The sequence below is a fragment of the Ceratotherium simum genome, chromosome 19 (genome assembly GCF_057802395.1).
Source record: "Ceratotherium simum simum isolate JZ-2026a chromosome 19, ASM5780239v1, whole genome shotgun sequence".
Classification (NCBI taxonomy): domain Eukaryota; kingdom Metazoa; phylum Chordata; class Mammalia; order Perissodactyla; family Rhinocerotidae; genus Ceratotherium; species Ceratotherium simum.
The window spans coordinates 28985100-29011349 of NC_141918.1; the positions used below are offsets into that span (position 1 = coordinate 28985100).

General features: G+C 42.4%; 1 protein-coding gene across 3 annotated transcripts in view; it reads left to right on the forward strand.

The window, feature by feature from the left end:
- PRDM1 (PR/SET domain 1) overlaps window positions 1-17991 on the forward strand; it is a 101390-nt gene extending 83399 nt beyond the window's left edge. For all 3 annotated transcript variants that reach the window (XM_087443940.1, XM_087443941.1, XM_004422166.3), the window contains exons 3-7: window positions 4253-4372; window positions 7750-8002; window positions 12925-14033; window positions 14472-14600; window positions 14986-17991. In XM_087443940.1, coding sequence (XP_087300066.1) covers window positions 4253-4372; window positions 7750-8002; window positions 12925-14033; window positions 14472-14600; window positions 14986-15558 — 2184 coding nt within the window. In that variant the 3' untranslated portion in view covers window positions 15559-17991. The remainder of the gene's footprint in view (window positions 1-4252; window positions 4373-7749; window positions 8003-12924; window positions 14034-14471; window positions 14601-14985) is intronic.
- Window positions 17992-26250: the final 8259 nt, after the last annotated feature.

The following is a 26250-nucleotide window of genomic DNA, read 5'->3' on the forward strand; positions in this document are numbered from 1 at the left end:
CCCACGAGCTGTGGAAATAGGAAAAAAAGCCTTTCTACATGTAGTTTTTATCTGACTGATTTATCTCGCCCTCCTTTAAATGTGTTCATTTAAGTAGCAGAAGAGGTTACATTATGTACTGTTGTGCTGACATACTTGGGGATTTTTTTTTAACAAGACCATTTTTCATTATGAATTTGTGCTATGTGTCAGCACCTTTTTTTTTTTTGGTTTAAAAACAAAACATACAAACCATATTTCTGATCTTGACCCTCATTTTTAGATTTAGTTTAGAACCGTTCTGTACCTTTTATGAGGCTGTTCTTACTTCCTATTTCCAGAACTCAAACCAAATATAGACATACTATTCAAAACTTTTAAAACTTTTTTAACTGATGGGTTATTCTTCTAGGGGGATTTTCCCCTTGTCCTCCTGAAATAATTTTCTATGAATACTTGAATACAGAAAGATCAATTTAAACATTTATATTTTAGTAGCCTGTACTGAGGTTGCTTGCATTCAAAGGCACTGTGGTGCTGTGAGTCTGACCTCCAAAGTTGTGCGGTGATAAACATCAGGCCCATGATGGCCACTCACTCAGCATCCATTTTGATTGAAGTCCATTATTATCTCAAGCCATTTGTAAAAAGTATCTCTCCATAACATGCAATTCCCTCTTCTTCATACTGCCTTTTATTTGGGAGACAATGTACCGAGGTATTACCACGTTTCCTTTAATATAAAGATAATTAAGGAGGAAACCATCCAAAAATGTCTCCATTCACTCCACCCCCTTTTTTAAAATTGGGGTGAATTACAGGCTGAAGTCTTGGTCCACCACAGAGTTCTAGTTATCTCAATGCAAATATCCTTATATTCAAAATAGAATTTTAATCGAGTGAGTCATTTTGTGGGGGGGAGACTCGAGGAGGGGGAGAGATAGCTAGTAATTAAAATGATCTTAATGTAATTTGGGATAAGGATGGTCGTACCACATTTAGACCTGAATGATGTTTCTGCTTAAAACCCACTGCTGTGTGTGTCTCTTTGTATAGTACTCCCTAAAGGAGGAATTTGCTTAAAAAATAAAAAAAAACACTTATATTCTCCTTGCTAGCAGACTTTCATTCAGCAGCCCCACTCAACTCATCCTAAGTCGTGAAATCTTCATTTTGTAAAATGGAAAACAAGCCCCGTTTTTTGTCTGGAAGCCACAGACATCAGGGTGTGTTCTGTAACTGAGGCAGTGACAGAGACAGATCTGCCCAAGTGGCGGAAGGGTCGGCTTCCCACATAACGCACAGCGTTGAAGAACTTCTGGGGGCAAGGAAGTGTTGAGGCCAGCGTCCTCTCGCTGATAGGTTTATGGAAGGCACACAGCAGCCTGTCCCCAGCAGTAATTCTTTAGGACCCTGGTCAGTTCCAGTGAAGTTTCCTTCCTGAGCGAGGTGAACACGTTCTTAATTCGTCTTTTTAGCACTGCGAAATTCAAGGCACACGCCAGGCTCCTCTGTATCATGTGCTTGCTCTGAGGAGAGAACGTTGTTGGCTAAGATTCCCGTCTGGGTCTTTCCAGGGCCAGAGGGAGAACTATGACTTGGTCTTCACTTTCCATTGAAAACAACCCTGGTTCCTACCCCCCTCCACAGTTACCTGGCTGAGCACGGTAATCTTAACGTTGCACCTCTTATGTCCTCTTTAAATAATGTCTCAGACATGGATTTGAGATGAAGGTGTTGATTGTGTGTATTAGAGTGTGGACTGAGAATGGATATAGATGGCATATAAGCTACGCAATTCCTTCCAACCTCAAAATTGTATGATTTTGTGTCTCTATTTATCTATATGTGTGAATTTATATGTACCCTATAGCTCTGTGTGTAATAGAAACTTAAAATATTAGGATTCTGTCCCCTTTGTAAAGATAATCTAATATTGAGGCTCTTCTATTTGTTTGGGGCTTGAGGTTTTTCATAGACCTGTCTTCCACCACAGACCCTCTTCTTTTTAACTGTTCTCCTGTCTTGCCTGCTGAATTGCATTTCTAAGGTGATAGATGGCAAGATCTACTTCCAATACTGCCTTATAGCTTCCCCAGTGACTGGCCCATGGTTGTGCTCAGATAGGTGTTGGGTGGCTTATGTCTTCTGTAAATTCCTTTGTAGGAACAAGATTCTAGTTGACTTCTTTTTGGCCCTAAGAAAATATTATGTGCTTCCTTAGTGTAAGATTGATAGCTGAAAACCAAGAGGCCCGTGGGTTGAAAGAATGGCTATTCAGAAGAAAAGCCTGACCTCAATGTAATGCTACCTGTTGGTAATCAAGCTCTGACTCCCAAGTCACTGTCTGCAAGAGACTATAATTTAACACAAAAGTTGATGAACCAGTTGAGTACCTTTCTTAAAATTAGTGCTTTAAAGTGGATATGTTGAAAATATCAACTGCTAATTATTGGCTCACCAACAAATGACATTATTTGTTTTTCCTGTTTGTCATTTTAAAGGTATGGAATAATCAGTCAAATATGAATGCCAAATGATTTGTGTCATAGAATTCCATGGAAATTCAATTCCATGAATTTTTCAAATTAATTAGGTTCAATAATGTAGCATAAGCAATGAGCCTCTGAATCAGTAAGTCTACTTAAGCTTTAGTATCTATTTTTATCTCAAGACTGTTCTGAGGTACGCCTGTCCCCACTAGTTGTACTGCCAACAAATACCAATAACGACAAACTGTTATTGAAAGGGCAGATAGATGTAAATGAACGCAGAGGAGGAGGATGAAATGAACATCTGCTTTTTTCAGCTTTCTGCCAGAAATTCATAAAGGACCAAAAATAACACTCTAGCTCACCAACCTTGTTTCAACTTATGTTAGGTGTAGGAAATTTTCTTTTTTTCTGTCTTTCCAGTCTGGGTATGCTCCATTGGCTTGTATGTTGAATACTAAATTGTTAAAAAAAAATCATTGATAAGAAATGTACATGAGAAAGACTGGTCTGTCACAGCCATGTAGGTGTGCTTAGTCCATATCCATTTAAACAGAGGTTTAAATTTTTGATGAGATTTAATGAGGTATCAGTGTATCATAGGTATCAAGGTATCAGCGTATGTCATAACCAAAATCTTGGATTCCGCTGTGGATATTTATTGATTCATATATTTAGGCCTGCCATTTCAGGTACACAATTATACAGGAGCCACCAGGGATAATAAAAACTGGAAATAAATATTATCTTTTACCTCCCCTGTTGGTCCGTTTCAGTAAGGTATTCAGTAAGTAATTCATAGGCTGTTTTGGATGAGAAGAATATAAAAATGGGAAAGTGAGTGAATAAAAGCCAAAACAAAACTGTAACTGCAAAATGTTGTTAAAGGACTCCTTACAGAGGAGTTCTGAATAGTGATGAATTGCTTCCTGATTCGTGGTTGGTGATTTTTTTCACCCCCTTAAAGAAATTTACGATCAAGGAGGAACCGGCATAGTTAACATGTTTCTTTAGCACAGCCCTAAAAAGTCAGACTGTGTGATACATTCAGTCTGAGAAGGTCGTTCCTCAGATCTTGGAACCCACAACCCTCCGAACCCAGAGCTCTCCTCAGTATAAATTTCATTTCAAAGGAGGACTTTTGACCACTGTTGAGTAGAAGATACTAGAGAAGAACAGAGTTACTTGGAAGATCTTTTTTTATTAAAGAGAATGTACAAACTATGAAAAAAAAAAAGCCTCATCTGGAATGAAAAAAATATAATAATGTATTTGTTTTCTGGTTCCTTAGGCCTTTGTGGAACAACCAAAGAGTATTTTGGTTTCTGAGGTTAAAACTGTTTTATTCCCCTCAAGCACACTGTTTATGGTTTGAGGGAGAAGGAGAAATAGGAACCTAGGAGCAGGCTGAAAAGGTCTAATCTTGACCGTCTAATTCTGCCCTATCTGATTCTCATTCTAAAACAAAATGGTTACCCTCTCTGTTCTTCTAGCATAAAAAGTAGTAATAAAAATAAAGGACCCTCGGTCACTGGAGAATAATCCTCTAGACTATTTTAATGCCTGGTTGAGTATTTGCTCATGATCTGGGAGTTTAAAAGATGGTCTTCCTTATGGTGAAGCTCTTTGTTAATTATGTAGGCACCATTAATGTCTGCTTTCCATATCATAATTTCGTCATCGTTGGTTGAATTACCTTGAAAATTCAATTCATTGAAATAAAAAGATTGGTTAATATCTTACAGCTGAAGTAATTGTTTCATATGTTTTACCCCTTTTAGGTTATTGGAGTGGTGAGTAAAGAATATATACCAAAGGGAACCCGTTTTGGACCTCTAATAGGTGAAATCTACACCAATGATACAGTTCCCAAGAACGCCAACAGGAAATATTTTTGGCGGGTAAGTAGGGAAAAATTTTCCAGACTCAGTTACGTATTAAGGAAAAAAGTGGAGCTAGAGTTTCTGGGTTACTTCCTTTTTCAACCTGTCCTGGGGCTCACCACAAGTATTCAGGGTCCCCATGGACACAGAGAATTCTAAGCAAGTGTGATGAAACTGGTTAAATGTCTGGCCCTGGAAACACAGCCGTGGGTAGGTGGTTAGGGATAGAGATATGAACTATATGTGAATTTTAATTTTTGCAATTCATTAGAGCTTTGTGATGAAAGGAAACAGTTTGCTGCTTGCTTCAAGGGAAGGCTCATTTGCATCTCTGCAAGGAAGTAGTAATGAGTCACCAAGCCTTAGATTTCGCCCCTTCTTGATTTCTTGCTGAGTTAACTTTAATTGAATGGAGAGTAATCATAAACGAATTATCTTGAAAATAAATGCCATTAAGGAAGGATGGTTGGAAGATGGCGCTAGGGGAATAGAAATGGACCATGGGACTAGTCCTATTTAAATGTGTCTGCACCATAAAACTATTGGATTTGACAGTATGTAGGTGACTCCCAGAGCAGAAGGAAAATGCTTATGATCATGCAAGAATGATACACTTTCCTATAACATCCGGTCAAAAAGTCTGGCTAATACAATTTCCTTTGGAATATCAGGGTTAGATAGGACCTCAAAGGTGAACTAATTAGATAGAATCCTTGAGTAAAAGACCCTGAATTAGGAGGGAACAGAAAAAAAAAATCCAACTGCTTTCCATCTTCCTGTGGATCTCTCTAGGATATTTAGTTTCCTTATTAGAAAATAGAGATACTTTTACTAAATTTCAAAGTAGTTTTTTTGTATATACTTGCATAAAATGTACATGACTACTGGGGAGCCATTGTTTGAATTCTTTTAAGAAACAGCTGCAGGGTAACAATAAAAATTGGATATACTTACTTTGGCCAATATTTACCTAGAACCTTTATATCTTTTGGACGAGTATCTCTATAAAAGACCTCTATTTGGGGATCATTCGGAAGCTGTTCCTAAGAAAGAAGATTTTTTTTTTTATAATCCAGGAAATTTGTGTTTTTATGCATTTATTTTACTGTTTTCCAAGCAAAAGAGACCACTCAGAATTGTTCACTAAGAATTGTGTGTGCTCACAATTTTTTAATTAATAATTACTCATGCTTAAAATATATTTACTACATGCCTTATAATGGGCAAAATGTAAATGAGTACATTTTTGCATTTATTGCCAATGAAGTCTTCTCAGAAATGAGCCATGGACGTGTATAATTCTTGGAGTCAGAGGTCTGAATGAAGACAATCCAGCGGAAGTCTTATTAATGCATGATAATTTTGATAAAAGGCAAGAAATACCTAAGAACCTCCTATCTCTGTCCCAGTTCCCTGGTTCATGAAAGATTCACTATAAGTAACTGAAATACTTTCCTTGGGAGGATTTATTTGAATCAGTCTTTCACATGCAAAGGATATTGTAGGAGATAACTTCCCACGTGTTATTAAAAGCATCCTGATTTTGCTGGCAGGAATATGAACATCTGTTGTGAGGAAAGAAAAAGTTTCATGCAAATTACACAGTCAAAGAAGAGAAGGGACGTTCAAGTTGAGAAACCAGTGACATTTCTTGTAACTGTACTATGAGTCAGCACGTTTTGAATCTTCCTGATAATAGATGGAAATGCAGTGAGGTGACAGGGAGCAGTGTTCATTTGACGTATGCCTCATTTTATTTTCTTGTGGGTGTGCGCGTGTGTGACTTCATGGCATCAACATTTCTGTTTTTAAATGAGGATACAGTAAATTGTAGTCCGAGGAAGGCTGACTGGAATCAACATACCCGTAGCTTTAGAAAGCAGTTTCCGCCCAGCGAAGAGTGCAAGAGAGATGGAACCCCATGTTCCTGGAAGTTTGCACATCAGAGTAAACAAACTTGATAGCAGAATTCACCCAGCCTTGTTCCATTTTCTCTTAACAAAACACACCGCAAAAGCTCTCACAAGCTGCTTTGATGAAGCCACATGTATTTCCCCCTTCACAATTTACAGGAAGTTACTCTTAAAAGAAAGTGATTCTGGTGTTTACTGCTCGTGTTAAAGGGACAGAGTTCCTTTTCGTTTCTGATAACGTTGGAGCGAAAGACAGAAACAATTTATAGACTAACGTAGTCAGTATGTGACTGAGAACAGAGCAATAACCCTCTGTCTGTCCGGTTAGAGCAAAATTTCTGCTACGAACAGTGCCCTACTACTTGGAGACCACAAGTTGCAGATAACCAGGTATTGATTATGTGGAAATGTCTTAAGTCTGAAGAAAAGGTGGTATGTCTTAAAAAGAGGGAGAGAAAGAAACTTTCTGTGGAAGGGGAAGGAGTTTGTTTATAAAGTAGTTTCAGTAAGAATGTGTATTTTCATTTTTCCTCTTCTTACCTCACCTTTTTACCGAGTGGTCTGAGTGCATCTGTTAACCAGAAGTGGTATTACTATAGGGCAAACCGAATTCTTCATTTTGCGTTGCCTTTAAAGAACGGCATCGTTTCTTCCTGTTCTTTTTCCAAAAACACATGCCTATGGCTCTGTGAGTGGTGTTTTAGCCAACCTCCTCACAGATAAGAGGGTTCCCTCTGCCCTCCTTTGGCTTGAAAGAAAAGCACAAGGCCCAACCTGTTTATCGGGAGGAAAAGTGACTTCTCAGACTGTCAAACTCTGGCTCCTGGCCTGGTGTTCACTTTGTTATGGCAGGTGAAGTTCACCTTTGCCCCACCCAGTGTTTCCACAAAAAGGCAAGGTTCCAAGTATTCATATGAGCAAGTGTTACTTCTGGACTTGGAGGCTTGGGGGTGGAGGATGTTTGCATAGTTGAAGCCTTGGGCGGGGGTGTAGGAAACGGCAAGTACAGGGGCCATAGAAAAAGTGGAGACTCAGTTTGACGTACTCATTCGTCTTGGTCTTCTACCCAGTGACTCAAAGCATTAAAAGTCAGCATAATCAGAACCGGAGTCAGGAGCATCGCTGTTTGCCATTCTTTGCTGTAGCAAAAGTAGTACTCTGCGGTGGTTTAATCTGACAGAGGCAGCTCCTTAAATGAAATTTTGTGTTTCATTCTTCTGTTGTTTTCCCCCACCCATGAAAAGACGATAAAACTGAAATGGAAAAGGTAACTGACAAAGTGTACCTCACCTGTTTCCGCCCTCATTTCTGCTGATTCAAGACTACTCCGGCTAATCTGATTTGATTCTTTTTCTAACTAGGCAACAGAGGACCAGAAATCACACAGGGTACTTGCTGTATTTATTCTTAGAGGTGCTGTGGAAGCTTTCCATCACTTTGGGGCTGACTTTCCTTGACACGTCTGTCTTCTCTTTTGGACAGATCTATTCCAGAGGGGAGCTTCACCACTTCATCGATGGCTTTAACGAGGAGAAGAGCAACTGGATGCGCTACGTGAATCCCGCGTACTCTGCCCGGGAGCAAAACCTGGCTGCGTGTCAGAACGGGATGAACATCTACTTCTACACCATTAAGCCCATCCCTGCCAACCAGGAGCTTCTTGTGTGGTATTGTCGGGACTTTGCAGAAAGGCTTCACTACCCTTATCCTGGAGAGCTGACAATGATGAATCTCAGTAAGTGGATTACAGAACAAAAAAATAAAAAATGTCAGTAATGTCGGTTCTGCCCCTATGAGCTAATAACATGTTGTTTAATTATATGGCTTCCTCTGTTTGGGCCCAGTAGGTGGCTTAAACTAGAGACTAGGAAGAGGAAAAAATTTTTTAGTCCCTATTCCCTATTATGAAACTCGATCATTTAAAAAATCTTAAGAGCTACTTGAGTATTTAATTCAGAAAGTTAAAGGAAGGAAATATATGTCCAATTCTAATCTTTCTGAAAGGTAGGAGTGTAAAGGAGATTGGTCCTGACATGCCTAGTATGCAAGGTGTAGCATTGCCTCGTTGTGTACCACAAACTGCCTTGTTTGTGGTAATTTGTTGGTCTTAAAATGTGCATTGAAATATTGTAGAGATGCACATTTGGTTATCAAGTTATGGTCTGATGTGGAACATATGAGATTGATTCTAGAAAAACTCGCAGTTATAATTTTTCAAATATTATTCTAAATTGATAACTCGAAAGATTTTATATCTTAGCTTCCTTCCTTATGGTAAAAACCTAATTATCTGATCTTCTGATTGGTATTACAATAGCCACCTATCAGTTTATCAGCACAAATTCTTAGTTCCTTAGGTTTTTATAAGCTTTTACTTTTTTGTTTGGTTAATCTTGCTGTTGTGACCTCACTGCAGAGGGCTACTTCATTTTAGTCATTCTCAAGTGATCTCTGTGAATGATTTAAGAATTACCAGAAAATTCCAACCTGTTGTAACTATGGTTGTGTGTTCTCAGCCTGCTAAGTTTTAAAGCAGTTTTAAAAATTAGCTCCTTTTGGCTTAAACATTTCGGCACCTAAATGCTGAAGTTTTTGTAACTTTTTGTTTTAATATTTCGAACTTGAGATGTTGCAGGAATAGTACTAAGAATTCCTAGATATTCTTTACCCAGATTCATCAGTCATTGATGTGTGGTCCCATTTGCTTCATCTGAAGGCTAAATTGTTTTAGTTCACGGTTTCACCTTTGAGACATTTGGAATGAGTGTTAATAATAACATAAATTGGAATTTTAATTTAAACTTTAGGACCAATTAACAAACCAGTTGCTTATCTTCGTTGGGTAGGTATAATCAACTCTACAGCTCTGTGGTGCTCATCCCACACCATCCAGTTTACCTGATCTCCCCATGATTGAGACTGTATTTGTAGTCTTCTGAAAAGCTGGGGCTACAAAAGCTTAAGGACCTCCCCCATAGGATCACCTTTTAAATTTGTGTTCGTGGTCCTTACACGCACACACTGAGACACACACACACACACAGGCAGTGTACCCTGAGCTTCAGGAAGAAGTCTTGGAATGTTTGGAAACAAACTGTCTTCCTACATGAGCCCACTGGGTATAATCAGGACCTGGCCAAAAGTGGTGGTTCTTTTTCCTCATCTCTTCAGTGCCCCCAAGAGTCTGTGTCATATCTCTAGTGCCAAGAATCCCAGGAGCCATTCAGCTGTTCCACCATCTGTATGTGCCAGGCCAGTGCTCAGGGCCTGGTGGTAAAAGACAACTTACAGCAGGGCATCTCGTAGGAAGACTCACTTCCTCTGGAGCGTCTCCTTGCATTCCTTGACTTTAATCACTCATGGATTCAGAGCAAGTCTTTGATTTTTTTTTTTAAACAGTAACTCCATTTGGTCTGGGGTTGAGGTGACCCATCCCAACGACTTTGCACCAACCACGAAGAAGCTTTTTCTATACTTCCCTCACCCTCTGCCAATCAAAGAAAGGTTTTAAAGGCCTCGCCTTTTTTTTCCCCTGACTAGAGGCTGTGCACAGTATTTTAAGATTCAAGTGCTTCTTCTTTGTGTTCAGAAGCAACTTGCATATCTATTGTGAAATGACACCTTTGTTCCTTCAAATGTCCCTTTTTGCTTATGCGGAATTTTTTCTAAATGGTGGCTTAACATTTTTAGGTACTCTTGCATTGTCCAGTATTCATAGTAAAGAATGAGAGTTAACAATAACCAGTCACCTTAAGCCAAGACTCCTGCTGCCGATTGTGAAACCAGTTGTCTTAGGTGTGGTAACTGATGATTGAGACTCTGATCAGGAAAATTTCCACTGTTTCATCAGGCCTAATAGGTAGATTGTGTCTTCAAATGAGTTGTGTTAGGTTTCTACGCTTCAAGCACAACAGAGGTTTGTGTCAGAACCTCCTGGAGGGCTTCTAATGGTAGTGATGGTTCCATAGGCAGAGTTTTGAGGAGAAGAGCTTCAAAGTAAACTGAGGCAAAGCAAAATAAGTAGCCAGAAATCACAAATTGGGGTTTTTTTTTAAACAAAAGAAAAGGAGTAGGAGCTATTATGTTTAACTCCTACCCCACCAAGTTTTTTGGTAATTTTTTTTCTATCTAACTAGCCCATCTAGAAAACAGTTGACCAAATTATAGACTTCTAAATGTTAATCTGCTTTCTCAGTTTCAGTTGAAAACAGACTTTGTTTTGCCTACTGCAGAACTTCTAGGTTCTTTCTTGTAGTCTTGGGGGTTCTTATTATAGATCGAAAATGTGAGTCGGCATAATTAAGCCATTCAGAGCCTTCAGAAGCAGTTCACTCTTGAAATGACTCCGTCCGCCTACAGCCATTTAAGATTTAAGAACAAAAACAGATCTTGATTTTCTTTTTCATGTTAACTCAAGCTGCAGCTGAGTGGGAGAGTCAGAAATGACACCAGCTCCACTGATTACTCAGCTGCTGAAGGATGGTTTTTTAAAATGTACCTTCAGATAGACTCCATGATTTCCACCTTAGAACATCTTAGTGGGGCTAACGTTTCTCCCGGATGTTGTCTTGGAACAAGATATAAATTTATTTTTATGAAGGCATAAGAGATAGCAAACATTTATTGTGGATTTATGATATGTCGGGCACTGTGCTAAATAAGTACTTTGTGTAGAAAATTATAAATTCTGACTTTCTCCTTTGTTGGCCCAATCATTAACTTTGTTTCAGTTTAATACTCGAATTATTGAGGTGCTTAGTAAGGACACCCAAAGAACTAGGAGGGACAGTGCTGTGGATGGACTTAAAACTTTTTGCTTATGGCTTTAATTTGGTGAATTTTAGAACCAAGGGAGTGTTGAAGCCGCAGGAAAAATTATGAGACTTCAGTGTAATTTGCCACATAAAAATGGCAGAAAGTTATGACGGTGACGTTTGTGTATTTTCATTTTATTAGAGAGACATCTGATTTTTTTTTTTTTAATGTGGGCCTCTGTGGATGCCTCCAAATCATTCTTTTTCACCTCCGTAAAATTCCTTCCTCTGGCTGTGAGATGCCTTGCCTATCAGTTTTCCAACTTAGCTGTCTCTCTCTTTACCATTTCAGCTTTAAAAAACAAAAGTGACAATTTGAACTTCCTGCCTGCTGGGCCTCACTGAAAGACTGATATTGGCCTGATAAGGGGATATTTATTTTGGTTTAATGGCTTCAGAAATCTCTCTCCCTCAACAAGCCTTCCATCACTGCCCCCATCAGCATCTTCCCTGATAGTGTCTTGGCCGTGTTTATTCTGGGGCTGCTGGCTCACCCGGGAGTAACTGATAACGGCCAGCAGGAGATAACATTCTCTGAGGGGCTCTCCAACTGGAATCAAATCCCTCAAGCCTGTGTCAGCCTAGAGAATAGGTTTGAAGAGTTCAGAATTTGGAGTTCCACAGGGTTCCTTTCTAGACCTATCAGATATCAAGCCTGGAGTTCTTTCTCAGTTAAATCATGCAGGTACATTTTTTTAAGATGACAGATGATACTTTTACAGAGGCTTCAGCATGATCCCCCGAGCTGGTCCTCTTCTAATGCTGAGACCGAGAGCTCTCCTGCCTCTCGTGGTGTCTACGCACACCGACCGGGATGTCTTCAACCTGCTCCTCCTCCTCGGGCAGGTGCTGCGGTTGGAGTGATTGCCCTCCAGTAACCAGGGCTCCGTCCAAGCAGTGTGTTTTGCTTTTGATTGCCAGGGAAGGCTGAGCCGGGATTTTTGGGCTTTCCCTGCTCTGACCGGTGTTTTCCTGAAGGCATCTTTTGTTCTCTGTATTTGGAGAGGCAGGGCTGGCGATGGCCTGGAGAGCCTGGAGCTGTCCTCTTTGCTGCTTTTCCTAAATAGTATATTTACCGAGTAATAATATATGCCGTCTTTTGGACTAAATGCTTTCATCTTCGTGGGCTGTTTTCTTTGGTGCTCTAAGTAATTGAACTGGCTTGGGAAGGGCCTGTTGTGGTTTGGCAGAGATGACTGTGTCACACCTTGTGATTCCAGGGGACAGCATTGCTGGGAGCCTGGTTAGACCAGACAAAGGCTTGGAGAAATTCTTGTGTTGTCACCAAATCGGGGGGAAGGGGTGGCATCCACGTTGTTAATCTGCCTGTTTGGCACAGGCAGTATGAGTAGGGTTTTATCAAATTCGTATTAAACAAGAATCGAGGCCAAAATTGATGACTGCTTATTACTTGAAATGAGTCTTAATCTTTCACATCTAGCTTGCACAGTGTGCTAATTTCCTTTAGGTAAACTGTGAACATCAGCATGACTTTTATGAACCCCCACCCCACTATTTTTCCGCCCCAATTTAATGGAAGCACTCCTGTTCTAGCTTGAACAGCACTTTTCTAGCATAAGGTTTTTACCAGTGGAAACAAAAGAGTCCAAACGTTGCTATTTGTTTGATCGACGCTGCCATTGTCCCCGTCTTGCTGAGAAGCAAATGGAGCAGTGTTTTTGAGTGAGTGGCCCCGAGCCCTCTAGAAAGAGAGGCTGTTGAGAAGCCAGGTGTCTCTCGCTGTGGCCAGCTGGGGCTCAGGTTTTCTCAAAGAGGGAGCAACTTCGGCAATTTCACTTCAGTTCTCTATATCCCTCTGAGTAACCGCCCTTCTTTATTTCAGCACAAACACAGAGCCATCCAAAGCAGCAGAGCACTGAGAAAAATGAACTTTGCCCAAAGAGTGTCCCAAAGAGAGAGTACAGCGTGAAAGAGATCCTAAAATTGGACTCCAACCCTTCCAAAGGAAAGGACTTCTACCGTTCCAACATTTCACCCCTCACTTCAGAAAAGGACATGGATGACTTCAGAAAAAATGGGAGCCCCGAAATGCCCTTCTACCCTCGGGTGGTCTACCCGATCCGGGCCCCTCTACCGGAAGACTTTCTGAAAGCTTCCCTGGCCTATGGGATGGAGAGGCCGACTTACATCACTCACTCGCCCATTCCATCCTCCACAACGCCCAGTCCCTCAGCAAGAAGCAGCCCCGACCAGAGCCTCAAAAGCTCCAGCCCTCACAGCAGCCCGGGGAACACGATGTCGCCCCTGGCTCCTGGCTTTCAAGAGCACCGGGACTCTTACACCTACTTGAACACTCCCTATGGCACTGAAGGTCTGGGCTCTTACCCCGGCTACGCGCCGCCCCCGCACCTCCCATCAGCCTTCATCCCCTCCTATAACGCTCACTACCCCAAGTTCCTCTTACCCCCCTATGGCATGAACTGCAATGGCCTGAGCACCGTGGGCAACATCAACGGAATCAACAACTTTGGCCTCTTCCCAAGGCTGTACCCTGTCTACAGTAACCTCCTTGGGGGAGGCAGCCTGCCTCACCCCATGCTCAACCCGGCCACTCTCCCGAGCTCACTGCCCTCCGAAGGAGCCCGGAGGTTGCTTCAGCCCGAACATCCCAGAGAGGTGCTTGTCCCGGCGCCCCACAGTGCCTTCTCCCTCACCGGGGCCGCCGCCAGCATGAAGGACAAGACGTGCAGCCCCACCAGTGGGTCCCCGACTGCTGGCACAGCTGCCACGTCAGAGCACGTGGTGCAGCCCAAAGCTACCTCAGCAGCGATGGCAGCCCCCAGCAGTGATGAAGCCATGAATCTCATTAAGAACAAGAGAAACATGACTGGCTACAAGACACTTCCCTACCCCTTGAAGAAGCAGAATGGCAAGATTAAGTATGAATGCAACGTTTGCGCCAAGACTTTCGGCCAGCTCTCGAATCTGAAGGTAGGCCTCGAAATAAAGCAGTGCAATTGTCTGCCAGTCTCTGTGCATGTGTTGTATTGTGCTTGCTTTCCACAGGCTGTAAATTGCCTTGTCAACAGCATGAGACCTGGGCTGGGAATAGTCAGTGTGGGTTTTACTTTGCTTCCGCCACTTCTGGCTATGTGGCTTGGGACGAGTTCCCCTCTCCTGGGTTTCTTCTGAGTAATTAAAACATGGGGCTAGAAGATCAATTTAAAGTCCCTGCTCTGTGACTTTTGTTCCTTCAGCTCAAACTAAACAAAGTGTTCCAAAAACATCAGGCTTTATTTGTTCTATTTAAGACCTTATCTTGATGCTTTTCTTAAGATGTTTGCATCATAAATGCCTGAGTCCTTGAGCAGAGACATTCAGTCTTCTAGGGGACTGAGAGCAGAGCTAACGCGTGTGGCTTCTTTCCAGGTCCACCTCAGAGTGCACAGTGGAGAACGGCCTTTCAAATGTCAGACTTGCAACAAGGGCTTTACTCAGCTCGCCCACCTGCAGAAACACTACCTGGTACACACGGGAGAAAAGCCACACGAATGCCAGGTGGGCCATGTTTTCTGGGTAGAACTCTTGGCCTCTGTAGAAAATGTCTGTAGAGGTGCTCTCCCATGTCATATAGCTTGTAGTTTAAACCAACGCAAGGATTCTGCCTTGCCACAGGCTGATAGCCCTGTCCCTGCTGATGAGCTGAGATGATGACACAGCCAGCTTCCAGTGGGTGGAAAATGGTAGGGGAAATAAACACCACCTCGTGCTTGGTGTGCCCACATCGTCTTGTTTGCTTAATGCCACACCATAGGTGCCACAGGGAGGCTTCTCGACTCCCGGGTTGCTGGGCGTTGGCTTGTAATCTTACCCCTCCCATCAGCAACTCTTAATCTTCTGGTCTTCGCGTCTCCCTTCCCTGCCCTCTTTCCCCGCATTGTAGGTTTGCCACAAGCGATTCAGCAGCACCAGCAATCTCAAGACCCACCTGCGGCTCCACTCTGGAGAGAAACCTTACCAGTGCAAGGTGTGCCCTGCCAAGTTCACCCAGTTTGTGCACCTGAAACTCCACAAGCGCCTACACACCCGGGAGCGGCCCCACAAGTGTGCCCATTGCCACAAGAGCTACATCCATCTCTGCAGCCTCAAAGTCCACCTGAAGGGGAACTGTCCTGCGGCCCCAGCCACGGGGCTGCCTTTGGAGGACCTGACCCGGATCAACGAAGAGATCGAGAAGTTTGACATCAGCGACAATGCCGACCGGCTCGAGGACATGGAGAACAACATCGATGTGACCTCTGTGGTGGAGAAAGAGATTCTGGCCGTGGTCAGAAAAGAGAAAGAAGAAACTGGCCTGAAAGTATCTTTGCAAAGAAACATGGGAAATGGACTCCTCTCAGGGTGTGGCCTTTATGAGTCATCAGACCCATCCCTCATGAAGTTGCCTCACAGCAACCCACTACCTCTGGGACCTGTAAAGGTCAAACAAGAAACAGTCGAACCAATGGATCCTTAAGATTTTCAGAAAATAAAAAGTGTTTTGTTTTGTTTCTTAACTTATGACTTGGCGAGTCAGGGTGCCTATAGCAAACGCTTGTACATAATTCCAGTTCTGCAAAGCTCTCCTGACGGCAGATGGTGGCCCCTCACCTCTCTGGAATTAAAGAAGGAACTCCAAAATTACGGAAATCTCAGGGCATAAATGAGGCAAAGACAATATCTATACATATTATATATACTTATTTACACCCCCATCTATATATTTGAACCTGTGTATTTTGAATATTTGTGTGGATATGTTTGCATAGCCTTCCCATTGCTAAGACTATTGCCTAGCCATAATTATTTTTTCAATGATAATCCTTCATAATTTATTAAACAATTTATCATTCAAAAAGCAATAATTAAAAAAGTTTACAATGACTGGAAAAGTTCCTTGTAATTTGAGTATAAACGTTATATTTTTTTCTTGTGGCCATCTTTGTAGATAATTTCTGCACATCTGTTTAAGTACCTAAGACTTAGTAAACAAATACATTACTTCAGTTCACCTCCATCTATAATGCTTTGAAAATGAGGTGTTGGTATTCCCACAGTTAGACAGTTGATGTGTTAATTCTTAGGATTGTGTCATATGAACAGCATTGTATAACTTGGGGGGTATGTGTGCAGAATTACCCAATAATAACTTCAGTAGAAGAAACAAGAAAGGGAATCTTGTATGTTTCTGTAGATAGTTTGGATTTTTTTTTTTCCCCTAGCCACAGATTTACCAGAAAGGTGACAAGAAGGCTTTGCCAACCTGTCTCCCTCTCCAAAAAGCAAGGCCACCCCACCCCCGAAGTCATATGACTATCCAGGGTGGTCGCCTGACTTTTATATCCCAATGTATTATCTGAAAATGTGAAGAAGACAAAAATGCCATGTTGAAAACCACTGAGAAGTGTTCCCAAAGCACAGGTGTTTTTGTATGTGTGAGGTTTGGGGGCTTGAGTCTGGGTGTTGTTTTTGTTGTTGGTTTTTTTTTGTTATGTCAAAATTGCACAAACATGGTGCTCTACCAGGAAGGATTTGAGGTAGATAGGCCCAGGCCACACTTTAAAAACGACCAAAAAACGAAAAACGGGTATTCTCGTTGTCTTAGGGTCAAAGCGGGTAATGAACATTCCTATCCCCGACACATCAATTGTATTTTTTTCTGTAAAACTCAGATTTTCCTCAGTATTTGTGTTTTTGCATTTTGTGGTTAATTTAATTGAAGATGAGAGGGCATTGCAAAGTTGTTCAACAACAATTACCTCATTGAGTGTGTCCAGGAGTGCAAGAAATGATGTCTTATCGAATGATTTGCTACTAGAGGAGAAACTAGGTGTGCTCCAGAAAGACAGAATGGGTCTTATTCTCTCTTTCACTCTGCTAAGCCCAAAGATTACCTGTCAGCATTCAAGGTGTAGCAAAGAATGATGTATATTTATAAATCTATTTATACCACTATACAATGTGTATATATAATATATTTATAACCACTTAAATTGTGAGCCAAACCATGTAAAAGAACCTACTTTTTCTAAGGGCAAAAAAAAAAAAAATCAAACTCTTTCTGAGACCTTGCTTAACACTCGATGACCTCGCAATTACATTGGGGAGTTTGGGCACCCCCTTGCTATTCTAAGAGACCCCAAAACCTTGGTGCAAAAGTGGAGACCGCATAACAACCAAGGTTAGAGAGAGACACCGTTTTTTACTGTTAAAGACAATCTAAGATGGCTTTATTTTTGTTTTGCCACATTATCATTATGTGTCCCACCCAAGTCACAGAAATAAAAATCCCATTATTACTCCCTTAACCACTAACTTCTCTCTGTTCCTCTCCCTCCTTCATAAGTCACTGACATATCCCTAATCAATCCGGTTTATAGATTCAGCATTTTGTTCACGGCAACTAATGCCAACTGGCGGAAAAGACCAACACGTTTAGGATAATCCAGGGAAACCTAAGAGCCTTACCAATCTGTTCCTATAAGTTGCAAAACTGATAATTTTTTATGTATCACCGTTTGACAAACGCAGTCCTTAATTGTAGGTAAACCAAAGCATCACACGCTGACATAGACACCAACTCATTTCTATTCCCAGCCACTCACATGTTCTCTTTTCTCCCTTTTGGGCTTCCTTATACGTGGGAATTCTTACCAAGACCTGCACGGTGGCTTGAGACTGGCCTCTATCATCTGACTTTCCCTCTTAGGCCTCTTACATGTGAATGTTGAGCCCACAATCAACAGTGGTTTTATTTTTTTTTCCTCTACTCAAAGTTAAAACTGACCAAAGTTACTGGCTTTTTACTTTGCTAGAACAACAAACTATCTTATGTTTACGTACTGGTTTACATTGTTATTTATGTGCAAATTGTCAAAATGTAAATTAAATAATGTTCATGCTTTACCAATGCTTGTCTATCGTCTTGAGTGAAGGGCCAGTGAGCGACATCTTAACCACACTGTACGGGTGGCCCCAGAACAAAATTTGAACATGATACAATTTGCCTCTCTCCTGTTCCTGTCCCCCATTCCCTGTTGCCTCTCCCCACCCCTCCACCCCCCACCCCGCCCCCGGAATGATTTCCTAATCGCCCTGCCTAATCTGCCTCCATTGGGGACTACCTTTGTGAGTGGTCTCTGTCATAACTCAAGTGTAAAATTTTTCTTTAGTTATGGGCTATGAAAGTGTTTTCTAAGGAAAGTATTTCAGGCATTAGCCGGTAAGATGGGGAAGATTTATTTGCTTTTGTTGGACTTTTTTGTTTGTTTTACTTTGTTGGTGGGCGTGGGGTGGCGGGAAGGTTAGGAAGACTTGGATCAATTCCAGAAATGCCTTCCTATGGGACATTGTGTGCCAGCATGTGTGTGCAGACTGAGCCTGCTCATGGGTCAGGCTCCCTGGGGAAGCCCTGGGAAGCTGAGTCAAGAACACTGCCCATTGGTGACAGCATTTTTGCTTCAGTAGCTAGCACTGAGTGCACTGCAGGGAATAAGTCTGCATAGTCTTCCTGCCCTACATCCCATGGTACTTTCTTTTCCTTCACATCTTAACTTGGAAAGTAGATTTGCCACTTGTTCATTTAAAACAAATTTCAAGAAAGCGTCTGTTTTACCAGAATCTGAGTATTGTTAGTGTGAAACCCAGGGATCAGGGTGGTCTCACCATGCAGTGCTGATGGTCATGTGATGCAAATGGGTCCACTTTCTTGCCCATTTGATGCTCGAGCAGAATCCTGTCTCCAGGCACAAATAAATTTGAGTCTCATTTGGTAGACGTGAGTAGGAGATGCTTCTAGAAAAGTGTTAGTGCCCTCAATGAAAAAAATCTAAAAGCCCTTTGCAAATGGTTTTCATGCTTGCCATGTCATCCATCACCAAGCTCATGATTCCATGCCCATGCTAACTGCATGTTAAGAAAATAATGCTCCTTCTTACATTTGGATACTCAAAACTGCCTGATTTTCTTTATAATGTTTCTCCTTTACATTCACTTAAACATCTGTGCCAAGAATTTGAAATGTTGCCAACATGTAACTGTGGAGTTAAGAAAACCAGAACCCTATTGTCATAAACGTGCCAAATGGTGCTGGTTGCACTACTAAATTCTACAGAACCATTGTGGTAATAATTTTTCAAAACAAAGCCCAATAAGATCCAGAGTGTAACAGTTACTACCATAAATCATAGTTCTTTACTCGGCAAAGCATATCTTTTTTTCTTGAGAGTTATATGTCTTGGGAACAATTGTGGACTTAGCTGTTTAATGAAACATTACATCAAAAGATAATCTTCACTCGGAGCTCAAGTCTACCGGGCCAACATCCACACTGTTGGATCCAGGCTTCATGCAGCTGTTTGTAGGGCAAGGCAAGAGTGAAGAAGTCATCTTTTTCTGAGTCTTTCCTTAAAATAAAAGCTCTGTTCACAAAGGACGCATTCAATTCCACACCTTAAGGGAATGAACAGAATATAGGGTTCTACGGGAGTTTATGGGCACGTTTCTGGATTTTTTTTTCCCTTAGGGGACAGGAAACCAATTTAGTACCTATAAGTTAGTATAAGTGAGTTTATCCCTTCGTGTGTGTGTGTGTGTGTGTGTGTGTGTGTGTGTGTGAAGCCTTCTTTAAAAGGAGATAATGGGAAAAGGCCAGAGCAGAGAAATGAAAGTAATTAGAGGCACATGGTGGAGGATTTCTAATGTAAAACCAGGCCTCTAGGATAATCTGGTCTAGAAAGGAGGGCTGTACCACAGGGGGTGGCAGCTAAAAAAATTAATGATTAGGAGAGAAGGTACATAGAATGTGATCATTGAACCAATCCACAAGACACTTCTATTTCCTTTACGAGACCATAGAGTTCTTTGCCCACTTCATTATCAACTTCTGGCCAGAAAAAATCAGATCTGTCTGAGCACTGGCTACCTCTTTGGAGTCCACTTCCGGGTATACTGCAGTTGCAAGAAATGTTTCAGGACCCATGGATAAGCTGTCTAAGAATCACATCCTTTTTCAAGCTTCAAGTCCTCAGAACCCCCAAGTCCATTTGCTCAAAGTGATGCTGACAGCTGTGCCTTAAATAAGTGAGAAGTGATTTAAATCTCAATCCTGTCTTAATCGTGTAATTTTAGGCAAAAAACACAGCAAGATTCCAAAAAGTTATTTTTAACCTGATTTATGCAAAGACTCTCCATGCCCAGTTTCATAGAATACTATAAACTAACACATTCTCTCCTAGTTTGCTCTTCCTTCCAATTTTGACAAGTAATGGACCAGAGTTGGCCGTGTACACATTTCTTTCTCTCTGAATTTAAGACAGAAGCTTTTATTTAGCATACATGTGAATGCAGTCACCTTGTCGTTTTCTTCTACCCTCATCAAGAAAGAAAGAGGAAGTGACAGATAAGTGCCAATGGGTAATTTTGGTAAGAAATTCTTCAGTGTGTTAACAAAAGGGGGTTGTTCTCATGGAATTGTGGCAAAACGATTTTAGGTATCTGAAGGATTCACCTGTGGATGATAGCAACCAGCTGTTCTCCATTGTGGTTGAGGAGCAGAGCAAAGGAAATGAAATTAAACCATACCAGAAGGGACTTTGGTTTAAATCACAAAGACTAACACCTACCTTTAGGGTTTGTAACACAATGGGTTCCTTTCTACGAGAGGGAGGGAGTTGAGTCTCCTTCCTGGGAGGGTTTAGAGAAGAGTCAGCTTGTTTGAAAGCACAGGATGTACAAGATGTTCTGGCAAGCCCTTGGTAGGTCTGTAATTCAAAGATTTCTATCAACCTTAGAAATGATTGAGCACCTGGGGACAAGATAGCTACAAGGCTTTGGTAGAGAACTTAAGTTTTCTTAATGTTCCTGAGGCCTCCTAGGAAACTATGCATATATGGAAGACAGATCTGGAGAGCTTGTCTAATTCTAAGGAAGAGTCCATGAGACCATGAAATGAAGTGTGCTGTATATTTTGTAAAATATTTGAAAATATATTTCACATTTGAGTTCTTCCCAGGGGTTCTGAAAGGGGATGGAAAGAGTGAGACCTGGTACCACTGTGGCCTAGCACCTGGCACTCTGCGAAGCAACCTCCAGGCTAGCAGCCTTTCAGTGTAGTTATTCCTTGGGAAGGGAAGGGACCATCTCTACCTTCCCCCTTCCCATCAGCACGGCTTTCCTTGAGTACTGTGTCCCATGCACACAGGCAAAGCAAGTGGGACACAGCCTCATCCCCTTGCATGTCACCCTTTCTTGCCCCCTGTTTTAGTACAAGTAAACTGATAGTGATTTGCTGTGAGACCAACCAACTAAGGAGCATTAAGAGGTAACTGAACTTCTTCTGTGCCTCCCCGGGCCAGAGTCTGAAAATACACCCAAGGTGGGAACTGAGAATATAAGCTCCTGATCTGGTGGAAAGAGCAGTGAACCAGGGATTTGGAACTTAGTTCTAGTCCTGGTTCAGCCCCTAGTTAACTGTGTGCTCTCAAGAAAGTTCTGGAACTTCCCTGGGCCTCCGTTTCCTGATCCATAAAATGAAGGAGGCCTTCCTGGGTTGTCTTCCTGCTTTTTCGGAAGTATTACAACTCTTTGTATGCTAAGATTCCATCGTTGTCTCTTATTTCCTTTTGGTTTGTTTTCCTTGGAACTCTGACTGTTACTATAGGCAGATATTTGTAATTTAGAGAGCAGATGTCAGAGAAAATGGAAATGAGGGGCAGGCTTGTATGGAAACAACTATTGCGGCTTCTTTTGGCAAAAGAGATTGGGCTCACAGAGGTCCTGCAAATTTGTGAGAACCATGAACTTTCCCCGGGAATTAATATGCTCATCTGAAAGGAATCAAGATTCTTTTAATGGAAATAATGGGTTGTGCTTAAATCAAACCTCTGCTAGAGTCAAGTACCATGAATTCTAGGATGTTTAGTTTAGTGGGTTTTTGTTTTTTCTTCTTTGTCCTTTTTTCTTTTTTTAAGCAAAGGCATGCTTGTAAGAAGACTGGGAAAGATTTAAGTTTGTTGCCACAAAGAAGGAAAGAAGGACAAAAATACCGGCAGCTCAAGAAGAGAATGAGAACCGATGAAGAGAACCCAAGAAGACGTTGAAAGGAAACATTTTGGTTAGCAAAGCAATCGAGGCCACGATGCTGTTTTAACGGTTCAGGGTTTAAAAAAGGGAATAAAGAAACATAAAGCAGAGAGAGGGTGGGGGAGAGAGAGAAAGGTTAAGCCAAGACAGAAACTGTGAGTAGATAGATGTGAAAGGGCCTGAAAATAAGTGAAAAGTGAAAAATTGCTTTATGAATAAACCGTTAAAAAATAGTGAGTGAAAAAGCAATTGTGCTTCCAGTTATTACTGAATCACAAGCTCGTGGAAGCCAGAGCTGACCTGAGCCACGGCTCCGCGCTTAACCTGCATCGCAGCAGTTGGTGCAGGGCCGTTCCCGTGGGCGGACACCGTTTTCTACTTGAGTGTCAGTTTCATTGTGATTGCGCTCCATCACAGACACATGTGGGCCATTTTACCGCCCTGAGCTCAAAAAACATGACTTGGTCATCTTTCCAACCTGTTACCACAAGGCAGGTGACATCCTCCAGGGGACATACGGGACACAGACAAGCCAAGGAGTGAAGGCCAGGGGACCATGAGCAAACCTTTTGAGAGAAGGAGAAGCCAGGAAGTTAATGAGGCCTGAAGCCTCGGCCCGCCTCTGCCTTTTTCTGAGTATGAGAATGTGATTTCCTACTCAGGGCTCCTTGTCATTCCCGGCGGTATGTTCCCACAGGGACACGGTGGCCCTCCCGCCCGTGTCTTCTGTGCCAAGAGCCGACAGAATACCCTTCTCAGGAACACATCTGGGCCCAGGCTACCAAACCAAATGCCATTCATAGCAGCACTGCCTCCACTCTTGCATACTTGAGGAAGCCCTGGGAGCACTGGGCAGTGAACCAGTTCTACCAGTGTGACCCCACCCTCCGAGCCTCTGGGAAGAGGAATGAGGAATGGAAGTGCTCGGGCACCCACCAGAAGACAGGTCAACCGTCATGAGGAATGGCTGGTAGAAATGGGACAAGCCATTTCCAAAGCTACAGGGTCGCTCCCTTCTCATTCCAAGTGTAGAACATACTTCTATGTCGGAACTGCCTGCATACAGCTAACTTGATTATTTGCTTCAACAGAAAGGAGGTGGGAGATGGGAGGTCACAAATTCCAAGATAACTTGCGTGGGAGTGCTTTATTGGTCAGCATTGGCCCTCCCTGAGCACACCCTTGGTCTCTGGCACACTCCAGGGAGGCAGGTGGCCCGACAGAGTTCTAGGAGCTGGCATAAGCTGGCCCAGGTGAACATTTGAACCAAGTGACCCATGGAGCAGCTAGCCCATCCACACAGCTGGCCGTATAATCAAAGAATGAGATCCAATTTTAATGAACCTGTTTCATTTTTAATAACCGGGGTAAGACTGTAGTTCTGTAGATCAGCCAATGGGGCTCAAAGCCCCATGCAGATCTTGGTGTCTGCTCTTGCTCTTGCTGCAAGAGGTACCTGGCCTTGTGCTGGTGGAAGGTTTAAGGCAACATACTTTCCTCCTTGGGTTTTCTCATGAAGGAGGTAGGTAGGGTTGGGCTTTGAGTATCTCCATCCAAAAATGGGAATAGCAAAGCACAGAAGGTCAGGAGAGATGCCCAAGCCACCTGACAAGTTCCTGCTGGACAGGGAAGCTGAATCCCAGCCTCCTGTGTTAGCAGATTAGACAGTGCTGCTATCGCCGAGCCCGGCAGGGCCCACAGGAGTCACTGATATTGTTCATACTTGGGGCAGGCTTGCCAAAACAGCAGTTTTATAGCATTAAATTACCCTCTTTTGCCTTGTCAGGAGCTTGACTCTTAACTAGTTTTGCAGATATTTCAGAAAAGTAAGGAGGAGATAGGGAGTCTTGGAGAACCGTGGCCTACGATGGCTCACCATTATCCTGAATCCATCCCACTTTGAACTCCACACAACCATTCATGTCTCTGAAGCCGAGCTCCTTCTGGCTGCCCCTTTACTGAAAGGTTTCCATCACTCTCGGGATGGCCACGTCCCCTGCAAAGAGCCAGATTGAGCGAGCATTTCCGTGTGTGTTAGCAGAAGGGGGGGGTGTCAGGCTTCAGTGGTTCTGTGTCAGCCTCAGGTCAACAGTGTTCCAAAGAGGAAACAGGCACAGAACTAACCCCACCCTGTCAGCGCGTGCCTCAGAGACCTGGCAATGCAGCTGAAGGACATGGTGATGCTCAGCTACAAGGCATTGAGCAACTGCAAACATTCAGATACTATTTTGGATAAAGTGGCTTTAAGTCCATACACTTTAAAGCATGGAGGGTCTGTGTTTTCTACAAAGGACAATGGACATATTTTCTGCTTCAAGTGCACATAAAAACTTTGTTGCTTCTGAGTCGAAGAGGTATGTTCTCCGATTTAAATATTGCCTGTATAGAGTTAACCAATATATCTGGAGACGGAGATGAAAGTTGAGAAAGAGCAGTCTGTTCTACCTTTTTGTTCCCAAGCAATGTAATCCCCAAAGGCACGATTCCTCTAAGAATTATCTGAAGACTTTCAGTATGCCCACCTGTTACACAGCTTTTGCAACCAGCAGAAACCCTACAAGATTTACAGTCGTATTGCTTCAAATTAGTAGTTTTTGTCTTCGCTCGTTTTGACCTACACGTGGATTCCAGACTGAAAATTGCATTATCTGAAGCAAACCATTCAGCCCATCTTAGATAGGTTACAGCTGTCTCAACCCTCCCTCCAACTTTAGTGTAATAACATAATGTATTATTGTTCATCTACAGTTTGAAGAATTATATGCTCTTAAGAGGATTGGCTGAAAAAAAATAAGAAAGAAAGAGAAGGAAGGAAGGAAGGAATCTTTTAAAACTAGCTATATAACTTAGAAATGAGAGAAGCATCTCTTAAATTCAAGTCCAAGTCTTGTACACATCAAAGAAATAGAGTTTGAAAGTAGGAGAATGGAGACGACCATTAGCCAGTAGGGCTCTCAATCCCAGCTCTCTGTGAGTTCTCCTGAGGGCTGTTGGGCGCTTGGTGGGCTTCTGCAAAGGGAGGCATATATTTTTGAAAGCCTAAAAAAAAAAAAAAAAAATAGCAGGGTAAAGCCTGTGCTGAAGGTGCACAGACTTCCTTCCGTACTTGGGTTTTTCTCCCTTCTAAGGGGTGTTTGAAAGTTTTTCCTGTGCTTCTAACTGAGCAGAAACCACATCATGTCTTTTGTCATCGTCTTTGCTCACCACTGGAGACCCTGGTGGTTAGAGAGGGAAAGTCCCTTTCGATGGTGCATGTGGGGGTAGAAGGTGTTGGGGGCCAGACAGGGAGGGTGGTGGGGAGAGGGGAGAGGAGAGATCATTAAGGTTTCCTCCCTGGCCTAGACAGTGTACCCACCCTGGCTGGACTCTCCAATCCTCAGAGCAACAAAGCATATCTTTCTACACCCCTGATCATCTTGGGGCGATGGGGGAAGAGATCATTAAACAAAGAAAAGAACATTCACTTCAAGAGCTCCGTGGTTCTGGGAGAGTGGCCACAGAAGAGTGGCCACAGTGACCTCTGTGTAGCCTGAGAGGAGGTTATACCTGACTCCTTAACACCCTTCCCGATGGATTGGAAGGATGTGAGAAGTCGGGGCACTGCTGTATATTTGGTTGAGCTGTTTTAGGGCAATCTCTGTAGTAACATTTCTTTCCTTTTTTAATTATGGTAAAAAGACACATGACACAAAATTTACCATCTTCACCATTTTTAAGTGTACAGTACAGTAGTATTAACTATATGCACAATTGTTGTGCAACGGATCTCTAGAACTTTTCCATCTTGCAAAGCTCAAACTCTATATCCATTGAACAACAACTCCTTTTTCCCCCCTCCCCCTCAGCCCCTGTGTAGCAACATTTCTTGATCCTGCTACTAAACATGAATGCTTTTCTTTGGTTAAATCTATAAACTTGATTTCCATGCTAAGACCTGTTTCGAGTTCACGCACCAGCCGACCTGTGGACCTGTGTGGGGAGCAGTTCAGATTCACTCTGCCGTGAATATTCATCACTCGCCATGGATCATGTTCACAAATGCCTATCTTCAGCACTCGGCTGGGCTTCAGCACTTTATGGAGTTGTT